The 15,497-nt window shown below is 44.5% G+C and overlaps 1 protein-coding gene across 2 annotated transcripts; it reads right to left on the bottom strand.

Annotated features, from left to right (window-relative positions):
- Positions 1 to 2,802: 2,802 nt before the first annotated feature.
- LOC139159704 (zinc finger protein 678-like) lies at positions 2,803 to 11,526 on the bottom strand. Of its 2 annotated transcripts, none has more exons than XM_070737038.1 (4): positions 10,851 to 11,526; positions 9,976 to 10,080; positions 6,751 to 6,877; positions 2,803 to 5,301 (listed from the first exon to the last, which is right to left on the bottom strand). In XM_070737038.1, the coding sequence occupies exons 1-4, from the start codon at positions 11,214 to 11,216 to the stop codon at positions 3,944 to 3,946; spliced, it is 1,956 nt and encodes a 651-aa protein (XP_070593139.1). In that variant the 5' UTR covers positions 11,217 to 11,526; the 3' UTR covers positions 2,803 to 3,943. The 2 variants fall into 2 exon arrangements, with proteins under 2 accessions (XP_070593139.1, XP_070593140.1); XM_070737039.1 differs by having other exon boundaries at positions 2,803 to 5,298.
- Positions 11,527 to 15,497: the final 3,971 nt, after the last annotated feature.

Here is a 15,497-nt window from a genome sequence, read left to right as displayed (position 1 = left end):
AATGATTTCTTCCCTCTATGGACTCTTTCATGATTTAGACCACTTTTCTGAGTAAACTCTTTCCCACATTGTATGCTTATATGATCTCTCCCCAGTGTAGATTCTATCATGACAATATCAGTTCCAATGAATGCTTTTTCCACATGGTTTGCATTTACAGTATTGCCTTTCCTTTCTATGCATCCTTTGATGGAAAGTAAGGCACCATTTGCCAGCAAAGCTTTTTCCACACTCCAGGCATTTCTAGGGTCTATCCACTGTTTTCATCCTTTGATGGCAAGTAATATCACTACTCTCAGTGAATTTCCCAACTCCATGCAACATTTTTTCATGTGGATCCTCACTTGGTGAATCAGATTACGCCTTGTACAAAAATCACGTCCACACACTGGGCACTTACCGTATTTTTCAGTGTATAAGACACACCTAGATTTAAAGGAGGAAAACATGGAAAAAAAATATTCTGAACCAAATGGTGTAGCATTATATTGTTTAATAAAATACTAGTGTAGAATACTTTTTACAACCATGTATACTTTTTAAAACCATGTACAATTTTTATAAATTTCAAACTTGACAGCTTCAAGACATGTGGACCTCAACTCCCAGAACTCTTCTACCAGTCATGCTACCTTAGGAATGAGAGTTGAAGTCCACACGTGTTAAACCCTGCACTCCTAACCCCTAACTCAGGGGTCATCAAACTTGAAAGCTTTAAATCAGGGGTAGGGAACGTTGGCTCTTCTATGACTTGTGGACTTCAACTCCCAGAATTCCTGAGCCAATCATGCTAGCTCAGGAATTCTGGGAGTTGAAGTCCACAAGTCACAGAAGAGCCAACGTTCCCTACCCCTGCTTTAAATGTTCAAAACAAGTCCAAAATAAAGCAAACAAAAGGCGGCTCTACAATCAGCCTCTCCACAAGGTAGCCAGAAATTTATTAATTTCCTAAATTACAGGAGGGTGGGAGCCACGTCTTTCTTGGGGAAGGGGGTCATTCCAGAGGCTTATGTTGCACAGAGTAATTTGCCTATGTGAAAAGTTCAGTTGTAGATCTTTCAACAGCATAATATATCCAATCTTGTTTAAAGAAGTTGGATGGAGAGGTAGGATAATCATCAAAATGTTAAATGAATAAGAGCATTGTTTTATTATATTCTAAAGCTGCTCAGCTCTAGAATAACTCTATAATAAACATAGAAATCAAATTCCTGCAGTACAAAACTGACAGATTTTTTGAGAACGTGTTATAGGTTGTTGGTTGATGAAGTATCATTTCTCTCCTAGCATTTGTACATTAGTACAAATGTATTTTCAATCGTTTGTAAAATACAGCATAGAATAAAACTATAAACTCTTCAAGAGAATTGCAGTCTGCTGAAATATAAGCAAAAAGGCTTAAAAGTCAACCTTTGAAGCCAAGACTTCAATTATCGAAAGGTCTCCATCTCCGTTCCTCTATACTGTGAAGCATCTCTTTTAAGATTTGCACAGCTCTAATAAAAATTATTATATGTCCAATAAGGGATTGCAGTGAGAGTTTAAAGTCCATGCCTGTAGTTATCTCTATAAAAACACAAAACTTAAGAAATCTATTGGAACTGAACCTGTTCTTTTAACTAACCCAAGAGTACATTGAATGAACCTTTTCGTTCTTTAAACATAAGTAGAGAAACCAGGAATTCGAATCATCTTAGAAGGGAATCTCACTTCAACCTGTAGTTTACAAATATTCAGAAATGGAGGGGTTTCTTTTTCACACTTGCAATAAACAAGAGTGAGTAAAGTTGCTTTCCTGAATGGGTTCTGCGGCTGGATGAGGACCCTCTCTTCCATTCACAGGGCACAAGTGAAAGGAGAGCTACAAGAACAACGCATTAATTGCTCTGAAGCGCGTCATTAAACCTAAGGAAGGATCGGCAAAAATGGATCTCCAGTTAAGTCTGGCATCCCGAAATCACTGCCCGACATTCTGGAACTAAGCAACCCCCATTTATTCGAGGCAGGCTTGCCCTCTGCAGCATCCCTGGGCTGGCGGCTTCGGCCCTCTAGCCCTCTTTGCGGCTCTGCCCACACAGCCACGGGAAACTTTAGCTGAGTCGGGCGAGAGGCTGTGGCAGGGGCTGGTCAGGTGCTGCCTCTCCCCGGCTGAGACAGCTTCCCCTCAAGCACCGTTCGCGGCTGCCCACACAGCCATGGGAAAGTTTATGTATCAGGGCTGGCGGCGGGGGCACTCCAAAGTCCACGCTGCCATAATTGTGAGGCAGGGGTGGATAGGGGTGGGCAAAGGGAGGCGTCAGCTGCGCCGGCAGAACAGCCCAGGAGGCCCTTCTCTGCTGCAGCGGGCCCTCCAAGACCCTCCCCACAGCGCTTGCACTGCGCACATAAGGAGAATACTCACCCGGCTCAGCTAAGGCAGGGGTAGGCAGGTCCGAGGGTGCTTGGAGCAAAGCCGCCTCAGCCAAGCCGAGCGAGTGGCTGTGGCTTATCTGCCGCCACCTCCTCTTTCGCCCCTGGCCACGCCTGCTGCCGCTGCTCTCTCTTCAGAAGAAACTGAGGTCTTTGCTGCCTGGCTCGGCTGAGGCAGGGGCGAGCACGTCTGAGGGCGCTTGTCAGGTCCGAGCTGCCTCAGCTGAGGGAGCTTTTCTCCGAGCGCCCTTGGACCTGTCCACCCCTGCCTCAGCCAAGCAAGCATTCTCCTTATCTGCGCGGCCCAAGAGCTGTGGGGAAGGTCTTGGAGGGCCCGCTGCAGCAGAGAAGGGCCTCCTGGGCTGTTCTGCAAGCGTGGCTGGTGCCACCTCTTTTGCCCCTGGCTGCAGCTTCTGCCACTGCCCTCCCTCCAGAAAAAAGTCAGGGCTTTGTTGCCTTTGCTCGGTTGAAGCAGGAGTGGTCGGATCCAAGGGCGCTCGGAGCTAAGCCGCCTGAGCCGAGCCAGGCGAGAGGCTGTGGCAGGGGCCGGTCAGGTGCCACCTCTTCCTGGCTGAGACAGCTTCCCACCGAGCGTCCTTCACCGACCGCCGCACCCTCTCAAACATGGCGCCAGTGTGGACAACGGCTCTGCCCCTTCAGGGCTTGTTCACTGACCTCAGATTCAGTGGCAACAGCCTGGGGCGTGGAGGTGACATTCCTGGTGCTGCTGCTCCTTGAAGGGAAGCCGCTGGAGCTGCCTCAGTAGTTTCTGCCACCGACTCCCATCCTGCCTTGGCAGTATTTGATGTATAAGACGCACCCAATTTTTAAAGCACCTTTTTTGCGGTAGAAAGGTGCGTCTTATATACCGAAAAATACGGTATATGGTTTCTACCCTCTATGGATCCTTTCATGATCAGCAAGGCATTCTTTTTGAAAAAAAAAGCACTTTCCCCATTTCATTTCATTGGCTCCCCAATGTGGATCCTTTTATAACCAGTAAGACATTCTTTTTGAGCGAAACTCTCCACACTCCAAGCATTTATAGTATAAGGTCTCTCCCCAGTGTGAATCCTTTCATGATGAACAAAAGCTCCACTTAGAGCTTTTCCCACGCTCCATGCATTTATATGGCCTCTCCCCAACATGAATTCTGTCATGAAAATTAAGTTGTCCCCTCTGAGCAAAGCTCTTTCCACATTCTGTACATTAAAATAGTTTCTCCCCTGTATGGATTCTTTCATGATTTAGACCACATTTCTGAGTAAAGTTTTCCATATTAAATGCATTTATACAATCTTTCCCCAGTGTGGATCCTTTTCAAGACAAATAATATTGGTTCCAATGAAATATTTTTCCACACAGCGTGCATTTATACTGTCTTTTTCCTCTGTACATCCTTTGGTGAAAAGTAGGGCAACATTTGTCAATAAAGCTTTTTCCAAACTCCAGGCGTTTGTATGGTCTATCCATTGTGGTTCATTCTTTCATGGAAAGTAATACCACTACTTTCGGTGAATTTCCAAAAATGCAACTATGTTTTTTCATTTGTGTGGATCCTCTGATGACGAGTCAGATTACGCCTTGCACGGAAATCACATCCACACACTGTACATTTATATGGGCTCTCCCCTGTGTGGATCCTTTCATGATCAGTAAGACGCTCTTTTCGAGCAAAGCTCTTTCCACACTCCATGCATTTATATGGCGTCTCCCCAGTGTGGATCCTTTTATGAGATTTAAGATGAGATGTTTGAGCAAAGCTTTTTCCACACTCTGTGCATTTATATGGTCTCTCCCCCGTGTGGATCCTTTTATGAGAATTAAGATGAGCTGGTTGAGCAAAGCTTTTTTCACACTCCACACACTTGTATGGTTTCTCACCAGTGTGGGTCCTTTCATGATGTACTAAATCTCTGCTACAATTAAACCTTTTCCCACATTCTAAACATTGGTACGGTCTCTCCCCCATGTGGATCCTTTTATGAGAATTAAGATGAGCTGGTTGAGCAAAGCTTTTTTCACACTCCACACACTTGTATGGTTTCTCACCAGTGTGGGTCCTTTCATGATGTACTAAACCTCTGCTACAATTAAACCTTTTCCCACATTCTAAACATTGGTACGGTCTCTCCCCCATGTGGATCCTTTCGTGAGTATTAAGATGTACTGTTTCCCCAAAACTCTTTCCACACTTCAAACATTTATATGGTTTCTCTCCAGTGTGGATCCTTTCATGACGAATAAGATTATAGCGCCAGCAAAAGCTTTTCCCGCACTCCAAACATTTATATGGTCTTTCCCCCGTGTGCATTCTTTGGTGGAAAGTAAGGCGCCAGCTGTCAATAAAGCTCTTTCCACACTCCAGGCATTTATATGGTCTCTCCCCAATGTGGATTTTTTCATGAGAATTAAGTTTTTCTTTCTGACTGAAGCTCTTTCCACACTCCAGGCATTTATATGGTTTGTCCGCTGTGCGGATCCTTTGATGTTGAGTAAGATCACTGCTCTCTAAAAAGCGCTTTCCACTTTCCAGGCAATTATTTTTTCTGTATCCTATGTGGAACTTTTTAGGACAAATCATCTCTGTTTTTTGACAAAAGCTTTTTTCACATTCTGGACGTTTATACAGCCTCTCATCTATGTGGCTCCTCTGATGGCAACGAAGTTTACTCTTGCTACTGAAACTCTTTCCACAGTCCATGCATAATTCCATCTGTTTGCTTAGACTGAAATATTTTACAGACCTTTGCGATTTATGTTCTCTATTCAATATTTTAGGTGTAGTAAAAGAGAAGGAATGGCTCTCTGCAGATACTCTTCTTTGTTGTTCCAACAATTTCAGCTGCTTGTCCTGTTTATTCTCTAGATCATTACAATCACCATCATCTGCTTAGAAAAAAAAAACAAATTCCCATTAGAATTCACGCGGATAAAGTGGGGTGGGTGTCTCCCCAGTGAAAAATATGCATATATATTAGGTTTGGCAGGTGGTGGGTGCAAATTTTTATTCTAATGGTATTGCATTGGCAGTTCTGAGTTAGCAAAAGGATTTAGGGGTAGTGATTTCTGACAGTCTCAAAATGGGTGAACAGTGCAGTCAGGCGGTAGGAAAAGCAAGTAGGATGCTTGGCTGCGTAGCTAGAAGTATAACAAGCAGGAAGAGGGAGATTGTGATCCCCTTATATAGAGCGCTGGTGAAACCACATTTGGAATACTGTGTTCAGTTCTGGAGACCTCACTTACAAAAAGATATTGACAAAATTGAACGGGTCCAAAGACGGGCTACAAGAATGGTGGAAGGTCTTAAGCATAAAACGTATCAGGAAAGACTTAATGAACTCAATCTGTATAGTCTGGAGGACAGAAGGAAAAGGGGGGATATGATCGAAACATTTAAATATGTTAAAGGGTTAAATAAGGTTCAGGAGGGAAGTGTTTTTAATAGGAAAGTGAACACAAGAACAAGGGGACACAATCTGAAGTTAGTTGGGGGAAAGATCAAAAGCAACATGAGAAAATATTATTTTACTGAAAGAGTAGTAGATCCTTGGAACAAACTTCCAGCAGACGTGGTTGGTAAATCCACAGTAACTGAATGTAAACATGCCTGGGATAAACATATATCCATTGTAAGATAAAATACAGGAAATGGTATAAGGGCAGACTAGATGGACCATGAGGTCTTTTTCTGCCGTCAGACTTCTATGTTTCTATCCAAAGGATTTTTTAGCCGTGAATCAGATTAAGGTTTTCTGTTGATGACAAGCTGCCCAGGCATTTCCATGCAGCCTATAAGGCACTCCTGGTGAATTTTGGCACCAACTATCCAAACCGGAATGAATTTGTATGCATGCGCACCAGAGCACAGGAAACTCAAAGACCAGTGGTCTGGAGCATGCATGCACACTGGCCAGCTGTCTTTGAGTTTCTGACACCCTGTGCGCACAAAGACTAGCTGGGCGGCACGCATACGCACACAGGAAATCAGAAGAGCAACTGGGGATAATGCATGTTCCCACAGACATGGCTTTGTGTGCCACCTAGGTTCACCATCATGAATCTAAGACCTTTCACAAAGCTATGGTGAGTATTTCTGCATTACAGTAGTTGTATTCTAAAACAAAGGTCACCAGCCAGTTAAAGAGATAAGGAAATGTGTATGCGGACTATTCGGGACAGTCGCTCAACTGGATATTAGCATGACCATGATTTTCCTGAGGTTAGAAAGGTTTTACACGTGCAATTTACTTATGCAATTTAGTCCAGGTATTTTCCCCATTTACCTCCTATTAAAAACACTTTTCCCAATGAACGCCACAGGAGCAAAGGGGTCCTTACTTAGAGAAGCTATATTCCTAGAAACATCCAGCATGACTTCCCTGCACAAGGTTTTCTGGCCAGAATCCAGCAGTGCCCACTCTTCCTCTGTGAATTCCACAGCCACCTCCTCAAAGGGAACGCAGCTCTAGAAAGGAAACATTGTCTTCATTATTAGATGATCCTCTTACGTTTTCTTTTATACTTCCAAAAAAGAAAACAGAGCTTTACAAGAGATCAAATGGACATTTTCTTAGAGGACAGGCATAGGTCCTGCAGGTCACAATACAGTGTTCCCTCGATTTTCGCGGGGGATGCGTTCTAAGACTGCCCGCGAAAGTCGAATTTCTGCAAAGTAGAGATGCGGAAGTAAATACACTATTTTTGGCTATGAACAGTATCACAAGCTTTCCCTTAACACTTTAAACCCCTAAATTGCAATTTGCCATTCCCTTAGCAGCCATTTATATTATTACTCACCATGTTTATTTATTAAAGTTTATTTAAAAAAATATTTATTAAAGGCAGACTAAAGTTTGGCAATGACATATGACGTTATCGGGTGGGAAAAACCGTGGTATAGGGAAAAAACCCGCAAAGTATTTTTTAATTAGTATTTTTGAAAAACCATGGTATAGACATTTCGCGAAGTTCGAACCCGCATAAAATCGAGGGAACACTGTATTTTAAAGCTGGGAAATCTCCCTCTACCTCCTACATGCTGTTGTGGCTTAGATGTATCCAAATAATAGAATGACACCCTTTGGGAACATAACCCCCAGCTCAAGCCTGGAACAACTCACCAAGGAGGATGGATTGATTGATTGATTGTTTGGACTTCTAGGCCACCCTGGATCCAGCCTCATGTCACCTCCCTACTAGTAGAAACCAGGCAAGATGGACACGGGTCCAATAAGCAGGTGGCAGAGCTCACAGCTCCTGTGGCCTTGTCCACTTCCTCAGGTGTCACCAGGTCAAACTGTGCCCACACGACTAAAATGGGACCCAGTCATCTTGACTGACTCGTTGTCAGTCGACACTGCATTCCAGTCAGAGTCCATCCAGATCGACTTTATCTGCAACTTATTAAAATCCTCAGCATTACCATGCAAGTGTTGATTAACACCCTCCCCCCCATCCATATTAAGTGGGGAGAGAGTCACCCTAAACAGGGTGGCTTGGCGACATTCCACTGATGTAAACAAGGCAGAATGATACCTGTATCTTGCCACCTTGAGCGCCATTAAATAAGTCTTAACATAAGAACTTAATAGTGTTCGGTCAGATCCAGATTTACCAGTCCTCCAACGCCCCTCTAGACATCTCTTCTGGCATTTCATTCCCCTGAGTTCCTCGGTGAACCAAGGAGATCTCCTGGGTCTACTGCCACAGAGAGGCTGCAAAGGCGCAATCCAGTCCACAACCCCTGCTGTGGCCATATTCCAGGCCTTTATTGATTGATTGATTGATTGATTGATTGATTGATTAATTGTATTTATATGCTGTTCACTCCATACAGACTCAGAACGGCTAACATCAGAAATAAGAGCAACTAATAATAAAAGCAACAATACGATAAAATCAGTAATGTCATAGAAAAAAACATATATAGTTGTGGCTTGTGCCACACCTGAAACCCAGCTGAACACATCGCCGAGAGGATCTCCTCCCTCAGGATCCAGCCAAGTCTCAGTAAAGCATGCCAGGTTGGCCTCCTCACTCAAGAGTAAATCCCGGATGAGGGGAGCTTTATTCATCACCAACCTGGTGTTAAGTAGCAGCAGCCTAACCCCAGGGCCTGGATTTCACCTATTACCAGTACCAAAGTTTGAGCTGGGGGGGGGGGGGGGAGAGAGAGGAGGTAGCGAGTCCTTGTTCCCCAACTTTGGACATTTTCAAGAGGAGATTGGACTGCCATTTGGCTGGGGTGCTGTAGGATTTCCTGCTCAGGCAGGGGGTTGAACTTGATGACCTGTAAGGTCCCTTTCAACTCTAATAATAATAATAAGAGCAGTGTACCCCCCCCCCCCATCTGCCTCTCCCAGACACGACCAGTATATTCCAGCCCTCTCCCCCAGAGACAGCTTCCCCTCTCTTCCAGTCGCTCTCATTCTTGGGAGGCTGTGAGCTTCTCATTCATAATCATACACCCCTCAGAAATATCTCATCTAATCTAAAAGCCCTTCCCCCGTTAATAAACAATTGTGTAAAACTTAATCTTACTCAACCACATAATCTATTCGCACACCATATATTCCTTGATTATAAAAAAACCTTTAAAAAGATAAAAAACCCTTATAAAGCTACAAATAGTTAATTAAATACAAGGTCGAAGATATAAAACTTGTCTCTCCTGCCAGGGAGTATTCTCACTCCAATAAAAAGGAGGGCAGCAATGTTTTTAAAAAGTCACCTTGTTGTAAATAGTCCTGCTTGGGGAAAGAATTGTCTTTTCCAAGTGGCTAACTGGTTGGTAGATGGTAAACAATGTTCTGAGTTTGCTATAGTTCATGTACACTCCATTATTATGTTCCTAACAGAGTCTAAATCAACTATATAACCAAGATATAAAGGAGGAGGTCACTAACATGCTAGTAAACTCAAAACGCGACCCTGTTATCAATGATTAAGGTAGGTGGTTTAATTGTTGTGTCCTGTTTTGGGGTGGCTTTTGGGGAAGAGTCTCACCTCCCTGGCTTAGCAAAATAAAAAATTGTTAGAAAACATGGCATACCTACTAAGAATTTTTTGCATGGCATGTTTCAAAATGTAAATGATGCTGGAAATATCAGCTCAGCTTGACCAACAGTCTTACTGTCAGTTTATAGCTTTAGGGATTTTTATCTTAGAAATTTGCTCTTCCCATAATTTATTTTTAAGTGGATATATTGGCCTTTTTGTGGAATTGATACTGTTTTGCTTCACAGCTTCTACTTTTTAACTTTTTCCCCCAAAGTCTTTTGAAAAATATTAAGAAAGATCAAAATCTTTCAATATATTATTTATTTATTAGATTTGTATGCCGCCCCTCTCCGTAGACTCGCATACAAATTATACTTCCTAACACAAGACTCTTGAGAATTGTCCGTCAGTTTCATCCCCAGAACAATCTTGAAAATTAAATGAGACTCACCAGGTCATTCTGTGGGGACACCAGGTTCAAATGCACACAGACTCAGCATTTAGTTTTCAAAGTGGCTCATGAACTAAAGGAATTTGAACTTTTCATAACAAACCTACACTTACCTGGGAAACTGTCCCAGGTTGGATACTCTTGAACAAAAGCTCTACTGAATCACTTGATTGCTCTGCTCCCTGGTTCTCTGCTGAGATTTCTCCCATATATAGCTCCTGCAAATGAAAGAATACCCTGCTTTATGATCAACTTTCAAATGACTGACCATGTTAGCTTGCTTGCATTATTTTTTTCTTCTCCAATTGTATTTTTGCAACCAAGGTCAAAATGGGAGAACTTGCAACCTGCTCTGTGGGTTGCAGTTATTTCTGGAGAATTGCCTGCCATTTTTGTGAAATATTTCATTGCTTCTTTATTTCCTATTTTCCTTTCCCACATGCTATTTACATTACAGTATATACATTCCAACATTGTCTGGATGTCTTTTCTCTGGGATTTGTAAGGAATATATAGTGGGTTTGTTGATTGAATGGATATATCAGTATTTTAATTGGTTTTTTTAGTTTTTAGATTTAACTCTTAACTTTAATTAATTGGATTCTGGTGTATAGTGTCTTTTTATATGTTGTAAGCCACTCTGAGTCCTCGGAGCATATAAATCCAATAATATAAAATAAAATAAACTTCCAGGTAGTCACATTAATAGAATATTTAAATTGTCAAAATATTTTTTCCCATCCTCTTCCTTTATTTGCAGCAAAAATAGGAGGGTTTACAGTATTTATAATTTTCCCCACTCCTCCATCCCCATCAACATGTGGGATTACCTTTGAAATTATGACTGTCCATTCTATGACTTGTTCCCATCCTGCAAAGTTATTCCCACATACTATTTATACTATTCCAACACATTGTCTAGATGTCTTTTATCTGGGATTGTAAGGAAGAGACACAAGGGGCATAGAAGAGGATGCAAGTCCCTCACCTGCCACCCCTTTCCCGGCTCCTGGGCGGCTGCGGGGCCGAGCAGGTAGCCTTCGGCCAGGGCCACCGCCTGGGCGCAGCTCTCCGCCCCGCACTCCCTTAGCCAGCCCGACAGCTCCGGGGGCAGCAGGGTCAGCAGCTGCTCCAGCACCACCAGGTCCAGCATCTCGGCTTTGCTGCTCCGCTCGGGCCGCAGCCACCCTCGGCACAGCCGGTACAGGCGGCTGCAAAGCGCCCGGGGCCCCTCGTCCTCCAGGGAGCCGCAGCTCCTGAAGCACCAGCGCTCAGCCTCAAAGCTGTGGGGGCCCTTGGGGAGGCCGCTGGAACCGCTGCTCCCAAACTGAACGGGAGATCCCCGGGTCTCCATTCGGTCTCCGGCTTCAGCGCAATCTCGATGGGGGAAGCTCCCGCCGAAGCCGCCTTTGGTCACGGAAAACTCTCTGCCACGCACTTGCCCAGCCACTTTCCCGATTTCAGGGGACAGAAGTTCCGCTCCCTCAGAGCTTCTGAGGTGAAGAACAGCAGCTACAAATTCTTCCCGCCAAAACCTCACGGGCTCTTTTGATCTCCTTGACCGTCAGCCAATGAGTGTTGCTTCCTAGAGAGGCAAACCCTTATAAGCGCCCCCCACCCCACTGTCGTTAACTGCTCTTGGCTAAAGCGTCTCATAAGGCAACTGCTGTCTCGAGGGCTGACAAAGATTCTCTGCGCATGCACTGTTCCGTACCGACCGTTAAACGACGCCCTAGTTCGGCTCCTAATGGAACGTTTCGTCGAGAGTGACGGGGCATGGGAGTGTTGAGAAAGGGCTGTAGGGGCCGCGGATGATGGATGTGGTGAAAATTGAGCTGGGCTGAAAGGATAAAACCTGGTTTGATCGCGGTTTCTGGTCACTTGGGATTTCTTTTGCTCTCGCAATCCTCTTCGAAATGTGGATGCGTTGCTGGAACAGGTGGTTAAGAAGGGCAGGGAGACCAAGTGGATGAGGCTTCAAATGTGGGGAAAAGATAGCAGGGAAGCCATACAAGCACATTTATTTTGAAATAAACATGCAACCGATATATGATTTGGGGGTTCCTTCACAGCTGTTTATTTGTCCTTTGAACAACTATCCTTGTGGTGTGACCAGAACAATCTAGAACTGAACGCACAGAAAACCATAGAAATTGTGATAGACTTTAGGAGAAACTCTTCCACCTCTCACAATATTTGTATGCCGCCCTGAATCTTTGGAGAGGGGCGGCATACAAATCTAATAAGTTATTATTATTATTATTATTATTATTAGGGAAGTCACGAGGAGGTTGCCTCGTACAGCACATGACTGAGCGGCAGTTGGGGGATGGCTTAATGAATGTGGGGTTCACGGGTTGGTTATTTTGTATCACATGTCTTGAGAAGTAGAATGTAATAAAAGGAGCCATCCCAATTCGATCGGGATCATCTCACTCCGAAAAAAACTTTCTCCCTTGCCTTTTTTTTTGTCGCAGCAATTATGGCACCCCTGTGCCTTCCTGAGATCGACCCACTGGTAAATGGGCAGATCCCTTTAAAGGCTTCTTGCACAATCCCGGCAGCTGCAGGGGAAAGGGCAGGAGAGACAGCTGCCTCAAGCACACAGGACAGCATTTGCTGGCTGGGTGGTCAGCTACCTCACTGGCTTTTCCTGCCGCTGGGGAAGTGGCAGTGCAAGAACCTTTACCACCAGGGGCAAGGGGGTGGTGGCAGCAAGGACAGGCAGGCCAAGGCTTTCCTCCCTCCCCAAGGGAGATCTGGAGCTGCCCACTCAGCTGGGAGGGAGGGAGGCCCTGGCTCACGCATCCTGGTCAGCAGCTCTATTCCCCTTCCTCTTTCAGGTTGCGGCACACCCCCTCACCCTAACGGCAGAGGTTCTTGCACTATTTATTTATTTATTTATTTATTAGATTTGTATGCCGCCCCTCTCCTTAGACTCGGGGCGGCTAACAACAGTAATAAAAAACATCATGTAAATCCAATACTAAAAACAACTAAAAAAGCCTTATTATAAAACTAAGCATCCATACAAACAAACAAACATACCATAAAGGCCTAGGGGGAAAGAATGTCTCAATTCCCCCATGCCTGATGACAGAGGTGGGTTTTAAGGAGCTTACGGAAAGGCAAGGAGGGTGGGGGCAATTCTAATCTCTGGGGGGAGTTGGTTCCAGAGGGTCAGGGCTGCCACAGAGAAGGCTTTTCCCCTGGGCCCCGCCAAGCAACATTGTTTTGTTGACGGGACCGGACAAGGCTGGGATTCGTGCGGCAGAAGGCGGTCTTGTAGATCAGTGTTTCCCAACCTTTTTTGAGCCGCGGCACATTATTCATATTTTCAAAATCCTGGGGAACATTGAACGGGGGGGGGGGGGGGGCCCTAAAGAAAAGTTTGGACAAAAAAAAAATCTCTCCCTCACTTTCGCTCTATTTCTCCCTCCCTCATTCTCTTTCTTCCCTTCTTTCTCTCTCCATCCCTCTTTCTTTCTCTTTTTTGCTCCCTCTCCCTCCTTCCCTCCCTCTGTCTTTCTCTCTCCCTTGCTCTCTCTCTCTCTCTCTCGCTATCTCTTTCTTGCTTTTTTCTCTCTCATTCTCTTCCTCACTCATCTTTCTTTCTCTTGCCTTCTTCCTCTCTCACTCTCTTCCTTCCTCTCATCTCTCTTTCTTTCTTTCTCTCTTTATCTCTCCCCCTCTTTCTCTATCTCTCCCCCTCTTGCTCTTCTCTCTTTTTCTCACTTTCCCTCGTTTTCTTTCTCTCTCTTGATTTCTCTTTCTCTCTTGTTTTTTCTCTCGTTCTCTCTTGCTATCTCTCCCTCCTTCTCTCACTTTCTCTTGTTTTCTCTCACACTTTCTCTCATTCTCTCTCTCTTGCTATCTCTTTCTCTACCCCCTTTGTCTCTCTCTTTCTCACTTTCTATCTTGCTCTGTCGCTCTCACTCGCTCGTTCTCAGGAGGCTAGCAAAAGTGATTTTTCCAAGGGCGCACCTGAAGCCGCGGCCGCCCCCCTGCGCCTCTAGTCCCCTCGCGCCCCTGGCCACTCGCCGCTGCCTTCGCCGAAAGTGCTTTTGTCCCGGGCTCTCAGCGAGGTGGCTGCATGAGAGGAGGCAAAGGCGATCTCTCTCGTTCTTCGGTGGCTGGCGAAAGTGATCTTCAATGTCGGGGGCACGGGCCGGCATGCGCTCTCCCCCTCCCCCTGCCACATTCAAAGTAAGCTAGTTCAGGCAGGGAGGGAAGCCCTGGCCCACTCATCCTGGCCAACAACTCTGCTTCCCTAGGAATCAACTGCTGGGACTCCCCTGTGCATTTTTGGCACATCACGTCTGTTGCTCTTGCCATTGCTGGTCTTCACATGCACATGGCTGCCAGAAACCAGAAGGCCACATGGCCGATACTGTAGATACAAAAGATAAAAGAAGTTGAACATTTCTAAAACTAAAACATTATAAAATGAAAAACCCCATAAGGAATAAAAGACAGTCACAATCATACACATGCTTTGTGTATATGTTTGATTTTTAATAAGGGTTTTAGTTATTTTAAATATTAGATTTGTCATATGCTGTTTTATTATTGTTGTTAGCCGCCCCGAGTCTACGGAGAGGGGCGGCATACAAACCTAATAAATTAAAATAAAATAAACATGCACACCATTCATAAAATTGGCCATCTAGGGCAGCGTTTCCCAACCTTGGCAACTTGAAGATATCTGGACTTTAACTCCCAGAAGTCCCCAGCCAGCATTCGCTGGCTGGGGACCTCTGGGAATTGAAGTCCAGATATCTTCAAGTTGCCAAGGTTGGGAAACACTGATCTAGCATGTATGGCCATCTTTTCCCTGCCTGCAGGAAACAGGAAGATAATTTTCCTGGCACATTCATGCACACTAGGCAGCTGCTTTTCTGATTTCCGGCGTGCCCATGCATGTGAAAACCAGCTGGCCTTCACACTGGAACCCTTAAGAGCAATGGCCGATGGCTCTGCGTGCCACTTCCAGCACATATGCCGTAGGTTTGCCATCATGGCCCTAGATGGAATGAAATATGAGGCTCGTGGGCCATGAAAAATGTTTAGATGTATCAGGGAATTGTGCAGCAGGTGTCCAAATGAAGTCATAGATACTGACATATACTTATAGTATAAACACATTCCATATCAATATATACAACAAACTACAGTTAGGTAAATTGCCAGGTAAATTGCAGAATATAGGAGATACACAGAAGGGGGAAGAGAAGCTACCCCCTCAACACCCACAGCAACCACTTGAATGTAGATTGCCTCACATAGGAGTCAGCACTCTTCAAATAATACAACCACAACTGTGTGTTCTGACTCACTGCACAACCCCACTGCTCCAGTACTAAATTTCAATAGCTTAATGGTGGAAAAAAGAATAAAGGGAAAGAAACTGCAGGGGAATTACAACTAATAGCTTCCCCCGCAAATTTTTTATCATTTTTATTTTTATTATATGAAATACAAAGAAGAAAAAATAGGAAATTAAGGCGGGGAGCAGTGGGAAAAGTGATATACAGTGTTCCCTCGATTTTCGCGGGTTTGAACTTTGTGAAGTCTATACCAGAGTTTTTCAAAAATATTAATTAAAAAATACTTTGTGGGTTTTGTCCCTATACCA

Source organism: Erythrolamprus reginae, chromosome 2 (genome assembly GCF_031021105.1).
Source record: "Erythrolamprus reginae isolate rEryReg1 chromosome 2, rEryReg1.hap1, whole genome shotgun sequence".
Classification (NCBI taxonomy): domain Eukaryota; kingdom Metazoa; phylum Chordata; class Lepidosauria; order Squamata; family Dipsadidae; genus Erythrolamprus; species Erythrolamprus reginae.
This window is presented reverse-complemented; position numbering and strand designations above follow the sequence as displayed.